We start from the raw sequence: 18385 nt of genomic DNA, 5'->3' as shown, positions 1-18385 counted from the left end.
CGAGCTAGTTGTTCCTTGGTATCCTGTATTTTATACATGACTTGTGCCGGGGTATAAAATTAAATCAAACAAAAGGACCCCAACACATAAACTGGTTAGTATTTCGTGTATTTAGTCAATGGTCTCATCTATGGCATGGGTGGTTGTTGTTTAGTTTTAGTGTAGTCCCTTTCTGCTCCACCACTTAATTCCCTCAATATGCTTTTTCAGAAAAAGCAGCAGCGGCCCCAGCAGCTAAGAAAGCACCAACTGATGGCAAGCTTTACTTTGTCTCGGAGCCTCAAAGCATCACTGTCATCGAAAGTAAGCCAAGCTTCAAAAAAAAAATAGTCGTCTTTCATAATACTTGAATTTGGCATATGTTGACTGTTGTTTCCCCCCGGCCAGTGACAGATATTTTCTTTACTACATTTTGTTTCTTTTCTTCTTCATCAGAGAGCGTTGCAACATTTATTGCCAAAGTCGGTGGTGACCCCATCCCCAATGTTAAATGGATGAAGGGGAAATGGAGGCAACTCAACCAAGGAGGTCGCATTAGCATTCAGCAAAGAGGAGATGAAGCCAAGCTGGAAATAAAGGATACAACAAAAACTGACTCTGGGCATTACAGATGTGTGGCTTTCAATCAACACGGTGAAATTGACAGCAACGTCAACCTACAGGTTGAGGAGAAGAAACAAGAAGTGATAGAGGGGGATCTTAGAGCAAAACTAAAGAAGTAAGTACTGGAATTGCTCTAAGTTTTAATCCGAAGGTGAGGCAGCATCTGAACCACAAATATAACTCAGGCTGCAACCTTAAACACTCTTAATAGTAGCCGTGTTGCACTGGACTCAGCAGGACTTATTTCTGACTAAACATGCCTCTTGAAGTCTATACCTGATCATGACACTCAAACTTCAGTCTGGTAAACATGTAGTAGATGTCATGCAGTATTCTCAGCACTAGGGACTAACAGAATGTTGTATTAATTAAAGTCTGAAACCACAATTTGATCCAGTCTCTAATGCTGAGGACAACCGCCATCACTTTTAGAAAAATAAACATTATGGCTTAGGTTGTGCTGAATCATGCTTACAGTAGACCCACTGAGTCATGACTAACAAGTCCCACTGATTTCAGAGAGTCTACTCTGAGCATAATTCAATCCATATCCAATTGTATATGAATGAGATATCCCACAACATGACAGCAGACCCACAGGGATATATCAGACATGCTGTTTTAAGGGCGTGAATGAAAAGTTCTGTTTCCTGGTCAGAAAAATCATTAAGAGAAACTTGTCAAGATGTAATTTATGATTCTCCATGGCATGTTACATAAAGGAATGTAAATTATCTGAAAAGTTAACTAAGTGCAAACCTATGCATTGTGCACACAGAGGTAAGGTTGGCTGGGTTAAAAAAGGATTCTAGATTCAGGTAGGTAGCCGTGGTGGTCTGACACGGTCAAAACACCTTAGAGACCAACTAAGTTTGTTCTGGGTATAAGCTTTCGTGTGCACGCACACTTCTTCAGATACACTGAAACAGAACTAATCAGACCCTAATATATAGTGGGAGGCTGGAGTGGGGTTTTTCTCAGAAGGGTAGTAGGAGATGGGTGATTGACTCAATGGGTATGGTAAACCTGTTGACAACTGTTAACAGCTGCAATTAGTCTTACAGGAAAAAGCAAGGGATAATATGCAGATGACCAAAAATAGCTTGAGCAATTTAGCAATTCATAACATTGAACCATCCAACACAGAGAGCCTATTTTATGAACAACACCAAAAATTCTGCTATTTCTATAGGACCCCAACTAAAAGGAAGGAAGATGAGGAAGAAAAGGCCATTGATATAATGGAACTTCTGAAAAATGTAGATCCTAAAGAATATGAAAAATATGCACGTATGTATGGAATTACCGATTTCCGAGGTCTCCTCCAAGCTTTTGAGCTGCTGAAACAAAGCCAGGAAGAAGAAACTCATAGACTGGTAAATACCAGCATATACTGTACATTTGCTTCAAAGTAATTTTTTGAAATGTGTTGTATGTATTATTATTGCTTAAATGTTGTTGTTGTTGTCGTTGTTTAGTCGTTTAGTCGTGTCCGACTCTTCGTGACCCCATTTATTTATTGCTTAAATAAGTGTGTTCAATATTCCAGATATACAGTTAACCAATTACAGAGATTTATATTCTGTTTTGGAACTTAGCTGTTGCTTCTGATGTCACGAAGGTTCACATTTGGGGATAGTTTATTCACGACATCTTCACAGCCAACCCTACTCAGTGTTGCTCTCCAAAAGATGTCAATCATACCTCATCAAATGAGTTGTATAAACTAAGAGGCATTGCTTAGGGACAGTAGAGAAGAAAAGATGTGCTTTTGATAGTTTTTACTGGATTATTTTTGGGTAACCTTAAGCATTTCAGAAGGATTGGAGTTGAGCTGTCCTGCATTGTAAGGGAAGTTAGATCTGCAATGAATATACAGAACTGCTTCATATTCATAAAGTTTTGGCAAAAGGGAATAGCTAAAAGCATGAAGGTTTTCTTCCATTTTAAACCATGGTTTTTGTTCCAACAGGAGATTGAAGTAACGGAGAGATCTAGAAGGGAAGAACAAGAGTTTGATGAACTGGTATCATTTATTCAGCAAAGACTTACACAGACAGAGGTAGTTGTTGCCATATATTACGTAATTTAATTATGTGTGTTGACAACTGTAGCTAATACATAGCACAGGCTGTGCTCTGAAACAGTCAAATATATGAAAAATGTTTTTCAGCCCGTCACTCTGATCAGAGATATTGAAGATCTGACTGTAATAACAGATGAAGATGCCGTGTTTGAGTGTGAGATTAAAATTAATTATCCAGAAATCAAACTTTCCTGGTACAAAGGCACGGAAAAACTGGACTCTAACAACAAGTATGAAATAAGAATTGAAGGTGACCGACACATACTTAAAATCAGGAATTGTCAACTTGGAGATCAAGGAAATTACAGAGTGGTCTGTGGACCACATATTGCCAGCGCTAAGCTTACTGTGATTGGTAAGTTCAAAAATTTCTGTTTAACACAAACTTAAGCTTTGGTTTTTACTTGGCATTTTCTAAAATATGTACTTGAACTTGCTAACAGAACCAGCAATTGAACGGCATCTGCGTGACACTTCACTCAAAGAAGGCTTTACATGCTCTTTCGCCTGTCAATTTTCTGTTCCAAATGCAAAATCCCAGTGGTTCAGAAATGGAAAGGCTCTTAAAATAGGAGGTAGATATTCAGCTGAAGTTTCAGAGAAGATGCACAGACTCATTATCAAGGATGTGCGAACAGAAGACCAGGGGCGCTATACCTGCAGGTTTGACCATCTGGAAACAACTGCTGACCTAACAATTGAAGGTATGTTTATGCACATCTTTATGTAAGAATCAGCAAGTTTGGGAAAATCTTGACAAATAAGACAGAAAAGACAATACTGGGAAATCCTCTGGTGGGAGAAAATTCTGTTATACTTCTTCCCGCACTGCCCAAGATATCAGTCATGCTGTCATTATACTCATTCTTATCTCAGCTTATTTCTCTTTGAACATTCTTATAGCTTGACTTTACAATGGGAGGGATTTTGCTACCCCATTTCATCATTTGGCACTTTTATGCTGTGGTTTTTACTATGATCGCAGCCCTTTCCATTGTTACCTGGCTTCTCTTGATTCTGACACAGCACAGTGCTGTGCCTGTTGGGAGATTCATTCCCCGTCTGCAGTCATAGGACTGTTGTGCATCATATGACTGTATGTGTTTTGTTCCCACAGAGTGGGTGTGACGTAGACAGGATGGTTGTCTTCCTGTTGTTCCTAAGTGGGACTGTTTTATCCTTTGTCTGTTCTCTTTACTGGCTGCGATGCCAGAGAGAGGGAGCCATAATGTTGAGCTCCCAGTTTATATGTAAATAAAGCAGTTTAGCCTTATTTACTGACTTGTGTGCGTTGTTCTTCACGTTTGTGAGAGCAATCGCACATTTGGCCTGTGGGGCCAGTTTAGCCCCTGGCCCCCGGGACGGCTTATTGCTGACAGTGCCAACTATCTTAAGTTTCAGATCTACTTCCAGTATACGAACTCGCTGTCATGGAATGCTGAATGCTCAGTTCTTTGTATAACTTTCTTTGTTTTTTGGCGGAGTCATGTAGCATTCAAAGCTTCATGTAAGGATGGAGAAAAAAATTGTGTAAAGGAATAATTGTTACATTTTTTAAAAAAAATTGTTTCCAAAACAGCTGAACCCATCCAGTTTACAAAGACCATTCAGAACATAGTGGTGAGCGAATACCAATCTGCAACCTTTGAGTGCGAAGTATCCTTTGATGATGCAGTCGTCACATGGTATAAAGGCAAAGTTGAACTCAGGGAGAGTCAAAAGTACAGTTTCAGAAATGAAGGCCGTTGCCATTATATGACTATCCACAACGTTACTTCAGATGATGAAGGTAATGTTACGCTATTTGCTTCCTTCCCTTGCTGTCCGCCCCCCCCCCCCCCCGGGTTGCTGGCAAAAATGATGTCACGTAACAAATTGCCTTTGTGATTTCAGGGGTGTATTCTGTAATTGCTCGTCTTGAGCCAAGAGGTGAAGCAAGAAGCACTGCTGAACTTTATCTGACTACTAAAGGTTAGTAAATGCTTTCTTCAACTTAAAAAAAACCAAAAAACCACAGGACGTAAGATGGAAGGGTGGAAATGATGTCCGTGAAGTGGAAATAATTTCAAATGCAAATCTACTTTCTTCTCTTGCAGAAATTAAACTGGAAGTGAAGCCTCCAGGTAAAGGGGAAAAAAGCATGGATGCATTTGTATCAAATTTTATTTTTGTATTTGAAACACCAGACATGTGCTCACACATGATGAGGATCTCTGCCTGTACATTTCCCCTTCGCCCCTACCCCTCTGGGTTGGATGCCACTGTGGAGCCTCCTCAGATTTTCAGCAATGGCCTCTGGATGTTTCTAGATGGGGGTGGGGTGGGGCTGAAAATCCCCTGGCACATGCACAAAAGCCTGCAGCCTTAATACTATATGGTAGTTAGTTTCAGTGAGCATAGGCTATTTGTTCTTGTGTGTTCCAAATAGGACAATTCAAAGGTTGGAGCCAAAAATAGTTGCTTGCAAATGAAAGCCACCCTTCTCTCCTGAAAATACCTCATCCTTTCTGCCATTTTTGAAGGCCCCCTAACCCCCTGGAACAGATTTTCAGAGGGTGCAAGGGACTGCAGAGGGAAGGCAAGAGTCATCTCCTTTCCTTCCGCCGGAGTTCCGCTCCCACTAGCAGGATGCTCCTGTCAGTGGGTGCAACATCTGGATCTAAGCCAAATGGTATATTTAGAATGGCTTTTTCATAAGGGCAAATGACTTAAGAGTCGTCTTCTAACTGAACCAGGATAGTCTATTCCATTCCATTCCAGGACACACTATTCTTTTCCTCCTGGTTTTTAATTTCTTCCCCCCTCCAGAAAAGTCAGCTAGCATGTTGTGGCCCCTTTTCATTCCTTGTTGTGCTGTGCTTGGTTTCCCTACTTTGGAAATTAGTTTTTGCACTTGTGCAAACTTCATGACAGATGGGAACCTTTGGCCCTCCAGAGGTTGCTCAACAAGCATGGCCAGTGGCCAGGGTTGATGGGAGCTGTTGTTCAGCAACATCAGGAAGGCCAAAGTTTCCCCATACCTGCCTTAAGAGATTTCCAAAGCTTTGGGTATCTTGTGTGTGTGTGTGTGTGTGTGTGTGTGTGTGTGTGTGTGTGTGTTTGGTGCCACTTAGGCTGCATAAGGATCCACACTTGGAGAATGAGTTTCTTATTTGTATACGGGATGCAACCAGATTAATTTGATGGGCCCTTTCCTTGCACATTTGGTTCTCCAGATATCCCAGATGCTAGAGTTGCGGTTCCTGTTGAAGTTCCAGCTGAAGGTAAGCCTTATATATAAAAGATTCTGCTGCTAAGGGTGGGAGAGCAGGTGGTTAGAACTTGTGTGCCATATGAATGCTCATTGATTGAATTTTCCCTTGCGTTTATCAGAAACCCCTGCTCTTCCTCTCTTCCTTCTGATGCCAGAAGAGAAGAAAAAGGAAAAAGGTATTACAGTTCTGTTGCATACATGCTCAGAATTGCGGATCTTTACATGCACGTTCACTTGCTACTGGGTTCGTTTTGGGTGGCTAATGGCGTTATTTGTTTTGTACTTGTTTTAGTCGTTAAAAAGACAGCCGTGCAGAAAGTCACCAAAAAGGTGGTTCCAAAAGCTCCAGAAGAAGTTGCCCCTCCTAAAGGTACTATCAATCTAGAAGTTGATTCAAATATTATAAAATTGATTTATAAGGAACATATATTAGCCAGTGTAAGGCATACTCACAGCAAAGGAAGGGGGGGGGAAACCATGTTCCTCTTATTCTAAAAACTTTACGAGTTTTCACATGTTACTACAAATGCACATAGAGCATAAGTTCAGGAGCATCTTCTATATCTGCAAGCGTGTGTAGCATGTGTAGTTCATGCAATGGGATCCAGTACTATTTGGTTATTAAGACTCATCTCCAGCTTATGTCACAGAGCAGCTGTGTGCATGTCCACTCAGATGTCTGTTCAGCCAGTGGGACTTACAATCTACAACAGGCACCCCCAAACTTCGGCCCTCCAGATGTTTTGGACTACAATTCCCATCATCCCTGACCACTGGTCCTGTTAGCTAGGGATCATGGGAGTTGTAGGCCAAAACATCTGGAGGGCTGCAGTTTGGGGATGCCTGATCTACAATCGGCCCTCACTTACCTGGGAGTAAGAATTCAATAGGGCTTATATTGGAGTGGACCTGGTTAAGACTGCATTGTAAAGGCAGGATTCCACTAATGAGTCCTGTCAGTGGAAGACCTGCACTGGGACTTCCACTTGCACAATAGGGCTTCCCCTCTCCCTGTGTACCCCCCCTTCCCCATGAAACTGGTTTGGGGGGGAAGGGGAAATCAAGACAACCCTCACAGCAGCACACAGTGGGGAGGGGGGGTCATTCTGTCTGGCAAGTCAAAATGTTTCCCCTGATGGAACAGTTGCCCTAGAACAGGGGTCAGCAAACTTTTTCAGCTGTGGGCCGGTCCACTGTCCCTCAGACCTTGTGGGGGGCCGGACTATATTTTGAAAAAAGTATGAACGAATTTCTAAGGGACCCAGGTGGCGCTGTGGTTAAACCACAGAGCCTAGGGCTTGCTGATCAGAAGGTCGGCGGTTCCTATCCCTGTGACGGGGTGAGCTCCCGTTGCTTGGTCCCAGCTCCTGCCAACCTAGCAGTTCGAAAGCACATCAAAATGCAAGTAGATAAATAGGAACCGCTACAGCGGGAAGGTAAACGGCGTTTCCATGTGCTGCTCTGGCCACATGACCAGGAAGCTATACACCGGCTCCCTCAGCCAATAATGCGAGATGAGCGTGCAACTCCAGAGTCGGTCATGACTGGACCTAATGGTCAGGGGTCCCTTTACCTTTATGAACGAATTTCTATGTCCCACAAATAACCCAGAGATGCATTTTAAATAAAAGGACACATTCTACTCATGTAAAAACATGCTGATTCCTGGACTGGATTTAGAAGGTGATTGGGCCGCATCCGGTCCCCGGGCCTTAGTTTGGGAACCCCTGCCCTAGAATGACATTGAATTCTCCCTAGCTGTGGGTGGCTTTAAAAGAGGATTAGGCAAATTAATGGAGGGGAAGGTTGCCAGTGGCTACTAGCCATGACATCTGGACTCCACTTGTATCATAGTTGGAGGAAGCAATGCTTCCAAATACCAGTTGCTAGGAGCCACATGAGAGGAGAATTGCTCTTGTGCTCATATTCTGCTCCCTGGTTTCCCATAGACATCTGGTTGGCCACTGTGAGAACAGGATGCTGGATTAGATGGGCCATTGGCCTGATTCAGGAGGCTATTATTAGGTTGTGTGTGTGTGTGTGTGTGTGATTGCAGCCTCAGTTGGATTGTCGCTGCTGAATTTGACAGAAGACTTAATTAGCAATATTTGTTCCCGAGATTTATTTCTCTTCCATTTGTCTTTAAATGTTAACGAGAATGCCGTGCATCTTAACAATACAAAGCGAACATCTCAGTCCAGTTTCATCTGACTGATGTTAACGAGACCAGATGAAATTAAATCCAAGGGCTAGCTCATGGTGCTCAATCAAGCTGCTTATCAGACATATCTGTAAATGTTTCAGAAGTGGTAAAGGAACCAGAACCCCCACCTTCGGCCTTAGTCCCAGCCCCAAAAGTACAGGAAATTATTCCAGCAGAAGGTAAAGAATCAAATACTGAAATGCACATACTAAGAAAATAATCTTTTACGGGGAGAATGGCATCCACTCCCCCTCTTTTATTGCTTTGGCCATTTAAAATGCGGCGCTGTCATTCTTCATTTTCCCTTCAGTCATCCTAACATCATTATTCATGCAAAGGTCATCCCTTACAGGATTCTCCAGATAATACTAATTTGAACTCTTTCTTCAGCATTTACTTCAGGAGCTTGCTGCAGATGAGCCAGGATATTTAACTATCAGTTGACTAGAATACCCACTGAAATACCGATAGTTTATTAAAAGGACTTTGAAAAGACAGTGAGTAGAATTAAAGCAGAATAGCTTTTGATCTAGTGGAGGTGTGTACTAGCACAATAGATTAGGAGACAGCTTTATCATCAGTTTTTATTTTCTCCTTTTAGCCCCCTTTGCCACCTTCCACACTGTTCTAGAGCGAAACCTTTTGAACTGATTTTCTGGGGACACAAGGGGGTGCAGCAGAAAGTGAAGGAAAGGGTTCAGCAAAAAAAAAAAAAACACCTCTCCTTCCTTCTCTTATATCAGTGGACACTTCTATGCAGAATTGTATTTCATAGGGATGGAGGAGACATTCAATTTTGTTTCCATTTTAATGACAAATTAACTATTTCACACTTTTTGAACCAATAGCCAAACTGGAATACAGCTCTCCTTTGAAATACACACTTCTTCAAATTTTGTAATGTAGTTCTCCAACCAAAAATTTGTATATTAGGGGGAAGTGTGCATAAAAATGCATAAAATAGTCAAAACACTTCATTATGTTAGGGGAAATTACTTGCAGAAATATGCACATTAGTCAAAACTGAATGCAAAAATGGTGGTGGATTTTCATGAGGAATTAAAAAAAACAATAATTGCTGCATAAAGGTAGAGAACTGAATGTAAGATTGGGAAATACGAGAAGCTGAGAGAAACAGATATTGACAGATTCATCTATCCCTAGATTTCACCCAGGAATTTCAAACTTTTGCATTGAGCAGAAAGCTTTCATTTAATTCATCTATCCATTCATAAGCTCTAATAAATCCATCTGCTTTAGGACAACCATGCTGCTGTTGCTTTGAGAATGACATGGCATTGAAACTACACGACGAAAAACTTCATTTGTACAATTTCAAAGCACAGTAACGCATGTATGGAATGATTATTCTGAAAAACTGCAAATACGCATGTCAACCTTATTGAGCTTTGTATTATTATTATTATTATTATTATTATTATTATTATTATTATTAGCTCCTGCAAAGAAACCTCAGGAAGTCAAAGTAACCACTGTAGCTAAGAAGAAAGAAGCATTTTATGAGAAGAAGGAAGAAGTATATGAGGTTCACAAAGAAGAATATGAAGAGTGGGAAGAGGATTATGGAGAGGAGCATGAATATTATGAACGAGAAGAAGGATACGATGAAGGAGAAGAGGAGTGGGCATATGGAGAAAGACAAGTAACTTATGAGGAAAAGCAAATTCACCGCAAAGAAGGTATGTTTCATTTTTTAAACTTTCTCCTTACTGTTTTCTCTGTCGAAACAAAATTTAAAAAATTCATTCCAGTCACACCTTAGAGACCAACTAAGTTTGTTATTGGTATGAGCTTTTGTGTGCATGGACACTTCTTCGACTATGGCAGACCAACACAGCTACCTACCTGTAACTGTTTTCTCTGTGTTTATGTTTGTTTGCTGCCTTTCTGCTTATATCACAGTTGAGGAATCTGTGGTTCTCCAGATGTTGATGTGTCTCCGTATCCTATCAGCCCCAGTCAGCATAGCCATTTGGCAAGGATGATATCTGGAGGGTCACAGCTTCCCCACCACTGCACTATATGGTTAATTTCCAATTTCACTATTCTTTGGAGGGGGAAGAGAGCTCAAATGTGGTTGGAAAAGCTGCTGTTCCTTTTTTTGCTTTTTTGCAGCAATATACTTGCAGAAAATATTTCATTTATTTTTTAAAAAAAATATTTTTATTTGATTTTACAAGTGTAGAATTATAACAATACAAAATACATATCCATATTTAGGTATTTTTTCCGAATCTTCCCACCTTCCCCTTCATGGGCCCTATTATCAACCTTTTCAGCTGCATATTATTTCATTTTCAATAATTTCAAATTTTATGTCTCTCCATTTTGTCCATAATATTTTCAACATTACAAGTGTTATTGCAATCCTCATGAAATTTTCATCTGCTTACAGTGGTCTCTCAAGTAAATTTCTATTTTTTCTCATTCTTTATTAAAGTTTTAGTCATCTTGATTCCTGAGCTTTCCAGTCAGTTTTGCCATTTCGGCATAATCCAACAGCAGAAAATATTTCAAACGGATGTTCATCCAGTTTAAATCTGCCTATATCTTGCCTTACGGATTGTATAACAAGATAAAGCATATTATTCTGCATATGGAACAATGTAGCACTGCTTAAGCAAATGGTGGCCAGTGTTGAGTTACATTTGGGCCAAGAATACACACTGTTAACACTCCTGGCACTCTTCTGCTTTTTCACTTATTCAATCCTAGATGTTTGTGACATGAAGCGGGTGTAAGGTAATGTTCCCTAATATAAATGTAATGTATGTTACAGTTGTCCAGGTCCCAGGAAAGCCAGAACCACCTACACGGAAACCACCAGAGATTTCAGCCAAGAAAGTAGAGAAGAAAGTTGTGGTAGAAAAAGGTATGGCCTTTGGAATTTTAGTATCAAAACATTTCCCACTGCAGCAAGTCCTATTCAGATTCTCACAGTCCCATTTCCTTTCCTTTCCTTTTTAAAAAGTGCCTATTCCCCATTATATTCTTAAGATAACTACTGTGTAAAATGAACCAATTTCCAGCTAATGTGAACTTATTTAAATTCCCCGTAGTTACTCGGAAACCTGTAACCGAAGAGGTGGAAAGAAAGGCTAAAGTGATGGAGGAAGAACATCTCAAACGGGCCAGAGGTATTACTGAAGATGATGGAAATTGCATGTGCTTAGCAGTAGAGAGTGCTATTAATACATTTGCATCAATTTCATATCCATGAAACTGCCTTAACAGGTCAGCCTGTTTTGTTCATCTGATGCAGTGTACTGTACTGTTTCTCTTACTGGCACTGGTCTCAATGGCAGATGCTTTTCGTGTTATCTGCACCCTGTCCCTTTTAATTGGAGACTTCACCTTGGACCTCCTGCTTGCAAACCAGGTGCCCAGCTACTAGCAGAGGGAAGGAAGTAGTGGGGGGGGGAGCAAATGGAGATGAGTTGTCCATTAAAAACAAGAGGTTATAGCTAAGAGTTCTGGGGTTTTCCCCAACCCCCTGTAGCAGATTTGGGGGAGGGACTTAGAGCATGAGGAGACAAGGGGACTTCTACTGTGCGGATTGAAGTCCTTGCATGAACAGAATGACTTATTTGGATACAACCCTTTGCTATGTATTAATTTGGTCTTTTGTAAATTGTATCCCACGAGTGACGCAAAAATGCAAGCGCATATGCAGTGTGATGTTACATTTTCATGTAATGTTAGCCTAGATGATGACAGACAAGGCTTGGGACTAACTATTTATATCCTTTAAGCTCCAGAAGCTCCACCACCAAAACCTGCAAGAAAGGTGGTCCATGAAGAAGTGGTAGAGAGAAAAGGTACAAAACACATTTTTTATTTTTTCAGTGTTTATATGTAATCCCTGATCCGAATATTTCCATAATGTATGCATGCAAGCCCACACGCTCATGCCCACATGTTAACTCTGTGCTGACCTGCAGTGACTGCTGGTTTTTATTACCCCATTGTGTTGTTCCCACTTCACAGTCACACATGGGAATCTCTTTCTCTATGCAGGAACAGCGACCATGCCTTGAGAAATTCCCAGATCCCCATACCCTTACCAGAATTCTGTTTTTCTACTTCCCATATCACGACACTCCAAGACACACCAACTCCCAAGCATGCTAGGGCCTCTTTTGTTTCTCCTTAAGGCTCCTTAAAGTCATCTGTTTTGACTCCAGTCCTGTCGTTCTTGCCATTTTGTTTGCCATTAGAGGAAGAAATGGTAGTTCTCATCACTATAGGGTGTGTGTGCTTTAAATGAATGTGGGGGAACAGGGTTCTCTTAAATCCTGTGGGGTTTCCACAACACCTAGGCACCGAGTCTATATGGGCGCAGAATTCTTGCTTTTTGGTTTCTTTCTGTAATATCTTCTATAGTCATCTAATTTACACTATATGTTACAATTTAATACAACTTCTCCTGTATACTCACAAAAGTATGTGTCCACTCTCTTGGTCTTCTTGTGTCTGTTTTTCTTTGGAAACAGGGCTTTTGTATGTTCTCTTCATTACGTTTGCACACAAAAATGGTTTGGAATGCTTGAAAATGCTTTTTATGCTTTATGATCTCAATTGTTACCTGTTTATGATTTTTGTTTCCCTTTATTGCTGTGACACATCCACCCTAATGGTGTAATTTTGAGCTGTGGTGCTGAGTTCACCAAATGTAGTATGTGGTGTTATACGACTTCCATAAGGATAGATTCATTGTCTACCAAATCTTTAATTTAAAAAAAAAGACTAAAGTGAATTCTTGCTTTTTAAAGTACCAACAGAACAACAATGGACCATTTCAGAAGAAAAGGTGTCTGTTTCATATCACAGAGAAGAAGAATACACATACGGTTCAGGTAACTACAAATATCTTTCATCTCTTCTTTTTTCTCCTTGCTGTCTTGTCTCGTGTGAAAATGGTGCCTTTTAAATTTGTCCTGATACAATGCTATCTTATGGATGTGGGACCTCTCTGCATTTATGGAATTCTCCGTACTTAGAATTCTTACATTCTTTTTTACTTGATGGTAGAGTTACAAGTGAAGATCTTTTCCCTATACTGAGTTTTGTGGGCACATGGGAGTGCAAGGATTGCTTAGGATTGGAGGAATAGACGAAGTCTATTTGCTGTTGCATTTCTTAGTTGTCATTTTATGTACCGATCCAGTATTATCTAAAACACAGTGAAAGTACTGTTTTTACATCTTACCATTCTCTTTAAAGAACCAGAAGAGTATGAAGAGGACGGCTTCTATGTGGAATATCCAACTGAAGGTAGATTTGCTCTTTTTCCAAATCAGTTTTATCTTGTTTTGTACTATGCGAGTTCATCTAAACTCTTAACTGTTGAAATGTGTAGCTGTCATTGTACACTGTCGTTGATACTTCCCTGGGTTTGGGCATGTCTTTATCGCTATTCAGATGACCAATACATATGTTGAGTTAAGATCATGCCCGGAATTGTTGCTCCCAGCTTGGCAAGCACTGTGTGGAAAGAGCCTAAGCTCCACGTGAAAGATCAGGTGGACACTTAGAGGCATGGAAAGCAGGAGCAATTTTTCCTTCCACACATTCGTCCATCATCTCAATAGCATTTCAGTATTATCTAAAATGGAGGGTGAATGCAATTTTTTAATCTCATAATTCTCTTTAAAGAACCAGATGAGTACGATGAGGAAAGGTTCTATGTGGAAGCACCTGAAGTTCCACCTCCCAAAGGTAGATTATATTATTATTAATATTATTATTATTATTACTACTACTACTACTATTTTAGTATGTGAGTTTATATAAACCAGGGTCTCCAGCTGTTTTTGCACTACAAGTCCCATCATCCATGACCACTGGTCCTGCTAGCTAGGGGTGATGGGAGTTGTAGTCGAAAAACAGCTGGAGACCCAAGTTTTGGGAAACCCTGATTTAAACTCTTATCCATTAAGAACTTGATATCTGCAGTTATTTTATATCCTTGTTGATCAGATTTGGGTGCTTATGTATGTTTACATGTATCACAAAAGCCCTTAAGTTTTTAAATATATAATGTGAGGGTGGCTCTGATGACCACTATCATCTGATTAACCCAAAATTAATATCTTTAAAGTTCCTGAAGTGAGGAAGAGAGCAGAAGAAAAAGTTCCCAAGAAAGTGGAGGCCCCGCCAGCTAAAGGTGAATAATATATGTGCAATGATAACAATATGTCAGACAAGTCTCTTGCCTGCGTATCTTCTAGATGATTGATAAACACACAGCCAAAAATGTGGCTGTGCTACTGCATCAGAAAGACATCTTTTCAACTAAGATCCTACATATTAAACATTATACGCAGGTTTAATCTTCAATAGCCATAACTGTCTTTGTTAAATAGATACATGGTTTTAAATCCACGCTGGCATATCAAACATTTTCTTCACTGCTATGAACAACAGTAGGCCTGTAGCACTTCCCTAAACCTTTTATACCTGTGTGTCTTTAAAGTGCCTGAGGTGCCAAAGAAACCAGTCCCAGAAAAGAAAAAACCTGCTCCTCCTCCGAAAGTAGAGGCTCCGCCAGCTAAAGGTACATCCATTGTCAGAGCTGATCCTGCCATCTTGCTTATCTGAACTCTTCTCTCCATACTCCAAAATGTGTCCATCCATGTGTTACTTAGGTGGCTTTGTGGTCTTTTTCTGCAAGCAAAGTGTGTATAATATACATGTACTTTAGTGACGGGCAAATATTCTTTGCTAAATTTTGCTTTGTTATGTAATGAACACTTAACCCTTCCTGGGTGGGCGCCTGTTGTGGTCCCTTGTACTCAGCCGCTATCCCTGGGCAGTGAGAACAGAGCGCGCATGGCCAGGCAGCCATTGGGGAAACGTCCCCTGGTCGTCTGGGCATCTGGCTTATGTTCCTGCCTGCTGCTGCATCTCAAATTGGCCAATCAATGGCCTCTCCCAGAGGGTGTGCCTCGCAGGCTGAGAGGACATTGTCTGCACGCATGCCCTTGCAACCAGCGAGGCATAAAAGCCAGCAGTGTTTTCCAGCCCCAGCACATTTGCCAAATTTCGTTTTGTTAACGTAATATCTTCTGCATGGTACGATAACTGTTAGATTTGCATGCCACATATAGAAGGTACTAATACAGGCACACAATTATGTGGATCAAAATGAGATGTATGCCCAGTGCAGCTTTTTTCATGACAGATTACCCTTGCCTATTAACAGATTTAGCCTGATGCCTTTATTTGCCATTCATCTCGCTTCTGCTTCTCTCCATATATTTCTGTGCAATCTTGGATGTCGGGCCTCAAACAGGAGTTCCAAGTTCTAAAACCTCTCTCTTTTTTTAATGATCAAGTGCCAGAGGTGCCTAAGAAACCTACGCCAGAAGAAAGAAAGCCTGCTGCTGTTCCCAAGAAAGAAGTGGCACCCCCAGCTAAAGGTACTTTTCTTGAAACGAAAGCCATCCAAAGGACCAATGTCCCCTGTGCTTTGTCCCCCATATGGAATCACTGTTCAGAATGAGTTTTACAAATCCACCGTCTTTCTGTGTTTGGTTACCAAAGCTAATGTGTTGAATATGTGGGTGTTTGGGCTGCTGCCCACAAGGAATCTTAAATGGAGGTTCTTCTGGGTTAGAGCATTCCTTTCAAAATACCATCTCTTCCTTGTTGTGAAATGTAATCACTAAATGTGAGATGTCACATCGATCAGTTGTTATGTGTCCGGGTGATTCTAAGAATCTGCTTTTGATATCTTTAAAGTGCCCGAAGTACCTAAAAAGCCAGTCCCAGAAGAAAAAGCACCTGTTCCCGTTCCTAAAAAAGTGGAACCACCTGCTAAAGGTAGGATGCCACCGCTCATAAGTAGCTCTTTTCATTTGTTGCTTCAAATGACGAGTCATGAAAAGATCTGAGGTCCCTCAGCAGTGATTGTTTTCATGTCATAATTGTTGTCTTCCTATATTTGTTCGTTGCTAAACAGCATCTTCATTAACAAATGTTCTTCTGTTAAAACACCATTACACTAAACGGACAGTGTGCAATGTTATCGTAACACATCTAAATTCAGTAAAGTGCCCAGTTCAATTGTAAGTGATCTCACGACTTGATATAGGACCCTGCTCCTCACTTTATAAATAGTTATCAATATTTGATCCCAATATTCATAAATCTAATTTTTTTTCAAAGTGCCTGAGGTACCTAAGAAAGTAGAAGAAAAGGTTCCTGTTCCAAAGAAAGCCCCTCCCCCACCCAAAGGTATAAGACTCAAATCTTATATATTTGAAAAATGTATAAAACTGAATCTTAAGACTCTTTTGTTTCTCTCTTTGCATGTTCCTCTTAATCTTATGTATGTTCATTTCATATTTGAGTCCTATGCAGCATATGTTTGTGTATAGTTGGTGATAATAGCCATCATGATCTCTTAGTCCCTACATATTCTTACACGTTCTTATTTTAACATTATTAAAAGTTCCCGAGAAAGCGGTTCCTGAAGAAAAAGTGCCCCGGCTACGCAAAAGGGAAGAAGCTCCTCCAGCTAAAGGTATGCTATCCTTCAAAACAAACAAACAGAACAAAACAGAGAGACTTTTACATTGGCACCATTATTTAAATGTCCTCTGTATCTTTTTAGTTGCCACCTCTTCTTTATAGCTGAAGCCTGTACTTTTATTATCATTCTTGTCACTTCAAAAAAAAAATTCTAAAACTAAATGGTCTCTTTAAAGTGCCTGAGGTACCTAAGAAAGTCGTCCCTGAAGAAAAATTACCTGTTGCTGTTCCCAAAAAAGTGGAAGCTCCCCCAGCCAGAGGTATGCATTTAAGTGGCCAATGGTCTTATTATCTAAAAGAGCTTTTACCTTTCTTTCGTATGCTGACCATCATTCTATGTTTTGTACCGTGTCACATTGCTCGCAACTGTTCAACATATTCTCATAGGACAGGAATGGGGAACCTTAGATCTGGGGGCCAAATACAGCCCTGTGGGCTTCTCCATCTGGTCTTCAAACCACATACCCTCAAGGTCACATACCTTATCGGCCATGCTTGGTATCCTCTTGGAGTAAAAGGACGCGGGTGGCGCTGTGGTCTAAACCACGGAGCCTCTTGGGCTTGCCGATCAGAAGGTTGGCGGTTCGACTCCCCACGACAGGGTGAGCTCTTGTTGCTTTGTCCCAGCTCCTGCCAGCCTAGCAGTTTGAAAGCACGCCAGTGGAAGGAGATAAATAGGTACCGCCACGGCGGGAAGGTAAACGGCGTTTCCGTGCACTCTGGTTTCCGTTGCGCCAGAAGCAGTTTAGTCAGGCTGGCCACATGGCCCGGAATAGCTGTCTGTGGACAAATGCCTGCTCCCTCGGCCTGAAAAGGGAGATGAATGCCGCAACCCCATAGTCGCCTTTGACTGGACATAACTGTCCAGGGGTCCTTTACCTTTACCTCCTTGGGCATTTTTGCCTTGCTGGGGTGGATGCTTAGATGGGTGGATAATAAAGCGGGGTTTGCTGAGTATGTGTACAAACTGACCTACTGTCAAATTTGCATTAGTTCCTCTCTCCATATTTGCCCCTGGGCCTGTGCACCACTGATATGTGTCCCCCGGAAGGTTGCCCCAAAGAGAAGGCAGCCCTCACGCTGAAAAAGCTTCCCCATCCCTGTCATGAGGCGAGGATTTGCTTATGTTTGTTCTGCAGTTCTGTATTAGCTTTACTTTGTATGTTGCATAGTAAAGAACAGTATGTAGTTTCCTTGTCACTATGTAGTTTACTTGTCCATTTTGCAGTTGTTAGTTGTACCAAGTGTTCAGACAAACATCCTCGGTTATGAGTCAGGAATCTGAATATCCCCATTAAAACTCAATGCGTTTAATGTCTTTTAAAGTGCCTGAGGTGTCTAAGAGAGCTGTTCTAGAAGAGAAAATATTTGTTTCAGAAGAAAAAGTATCTGTTGCCATTTCTAAAAGAATGGAAGCTCCACCACCTGAAGGTATATTTGCAAATAATTAGAATTGTGAGGAATTTAACTGTTTTCAGATGCTTTTTGTTGTCGCCGCTCTTCACTGCTCTTCCCTGTTAACATCTGCCATTACAGTTTTGTGTTTGTGTGTCTCTGGACATTCGTATAACATCTGAAACCCAGGCTAGATCCTCAGAGGAAATGTCTTTTCTCAGATCCAATTCCATGATTACCCAGATTTTCAATAGCATTTATTATTTATCCACTACATTTTATCCCACTC

The 18385-nt window shown here is 40.9% G+C and overlaps 1 protein-coding gene across 50 annotated transcripts in view; it reads left to right on the top strand.

The window, feature by feature from the left end:
• TTN (titin) overlaps window positions 1-18385 on the top strand; it is a 290139-nt gene that overhangs the window by 113977 nt on the left and 157777 nt on the right. For 43 of the 50 annotated variants that reach the window (XM_088676590.1, XM_088676579.1, XM_088676604.1 and 40 more), the window contains 28 exons: window positions 211-303; window positions 436-718; window positions 1796-1979; window positions 2576-2665; window positions 2777-3044; window positions 3133-3393; window positions 4269-4478; window positions 4583-4660; window positions 4786-4812; window positions 5905-5952; window positions 6062-6118; window positions 6235-6312; window positions 8247-8324; window positions 9603-9845; window positions 10946-11038; window positions 11226-11303; window positions 11919-11984; window positions 12939-13022; window positions 13390-13440; window positions 13822-13884; window positions 14267-14332; window positions 14642-14722; window positions 15504-15587; window positions 15910-15990; window positions 16336-16404; window positions 16622-16693; window positions 16878-16961; window positions 18028-18132. In XM_088676590.1, coding sequence (XP_088532716.1) covers window positions 211-303; window positions 436-718; window positions 1796-1979; window positions 2576-2665; window positions 2777-3044; window positions 3133-3393; window positions 4269-4478; window positions 4583-4660; window positions 4786-4812; window positions 5905-5952; window positions 6062-6118; window positions 6235-6312; window positions 8247-8324; window positions 9603-9845; window positions 10946-11038; window positions 11226-11303; window positions 11919-11984; window positions 12939-13022; window positions 13390-13440; window positions 13822-13884; window positions 14267-14332; window positions 14642-14722; window positions 15504-15587; window positions 15910-15990; window positions 16336-16404; window positions 16622-16693; window positions 16878-16961; window positions 18028-18132 — 3075 coding nt within the window. The remainder of the gene's footprint in view (window positions 1-210; window positions 304-435; window positions 719-1795; window positions 1980-2575; window positions 2666-2776; window positions 3045-3132; window positions 3394-4268; window positions 4479-4582; window positions 4661-4785; window positions 4813-5904; window positions 5953-6061; window positions 6119-6234; window positions 6313-8246; window positions 8325-9602; window positions 9846-10945; window positions 11039-11225; window positions 11304-11918; window positions 11985-12938; window positions 13023-13389; window positions 13441-13821; window positions 13885-14266; window positions 14333-14641; window positions 14723-15503; window positions 15588-15909; window positions 15991-16335; window positions 16405-16621; window positions 16694-16877; window positions 16962-18027; window positions 18133-18385) is intronic. The other 7 variants (XM_088676483.1, XM_088676505.1, XM_088676479.1 and 4 more) reach the window with 3 other exon arrangements.

This window comes from Zootoca vivipara, chromosome 1 (genome assembly GCF_965207765.1).
Source record: "Zootoca vivipara chromosome 1, rZooViv2.hap1.1, whole genome shotgun sequence".
NCBI classification, from domain to species: domain Eukaryota; kingdom Metazoa; phylum Chordata; class Lepidosauria; order Squamata; family Lacertidae; genus Zootoca; species Zootoca vivipara.
Note: the sequence above shows the minus strand (reverse complement) of the source record. Positions and strands in the feature narration are given on the sequence as shown.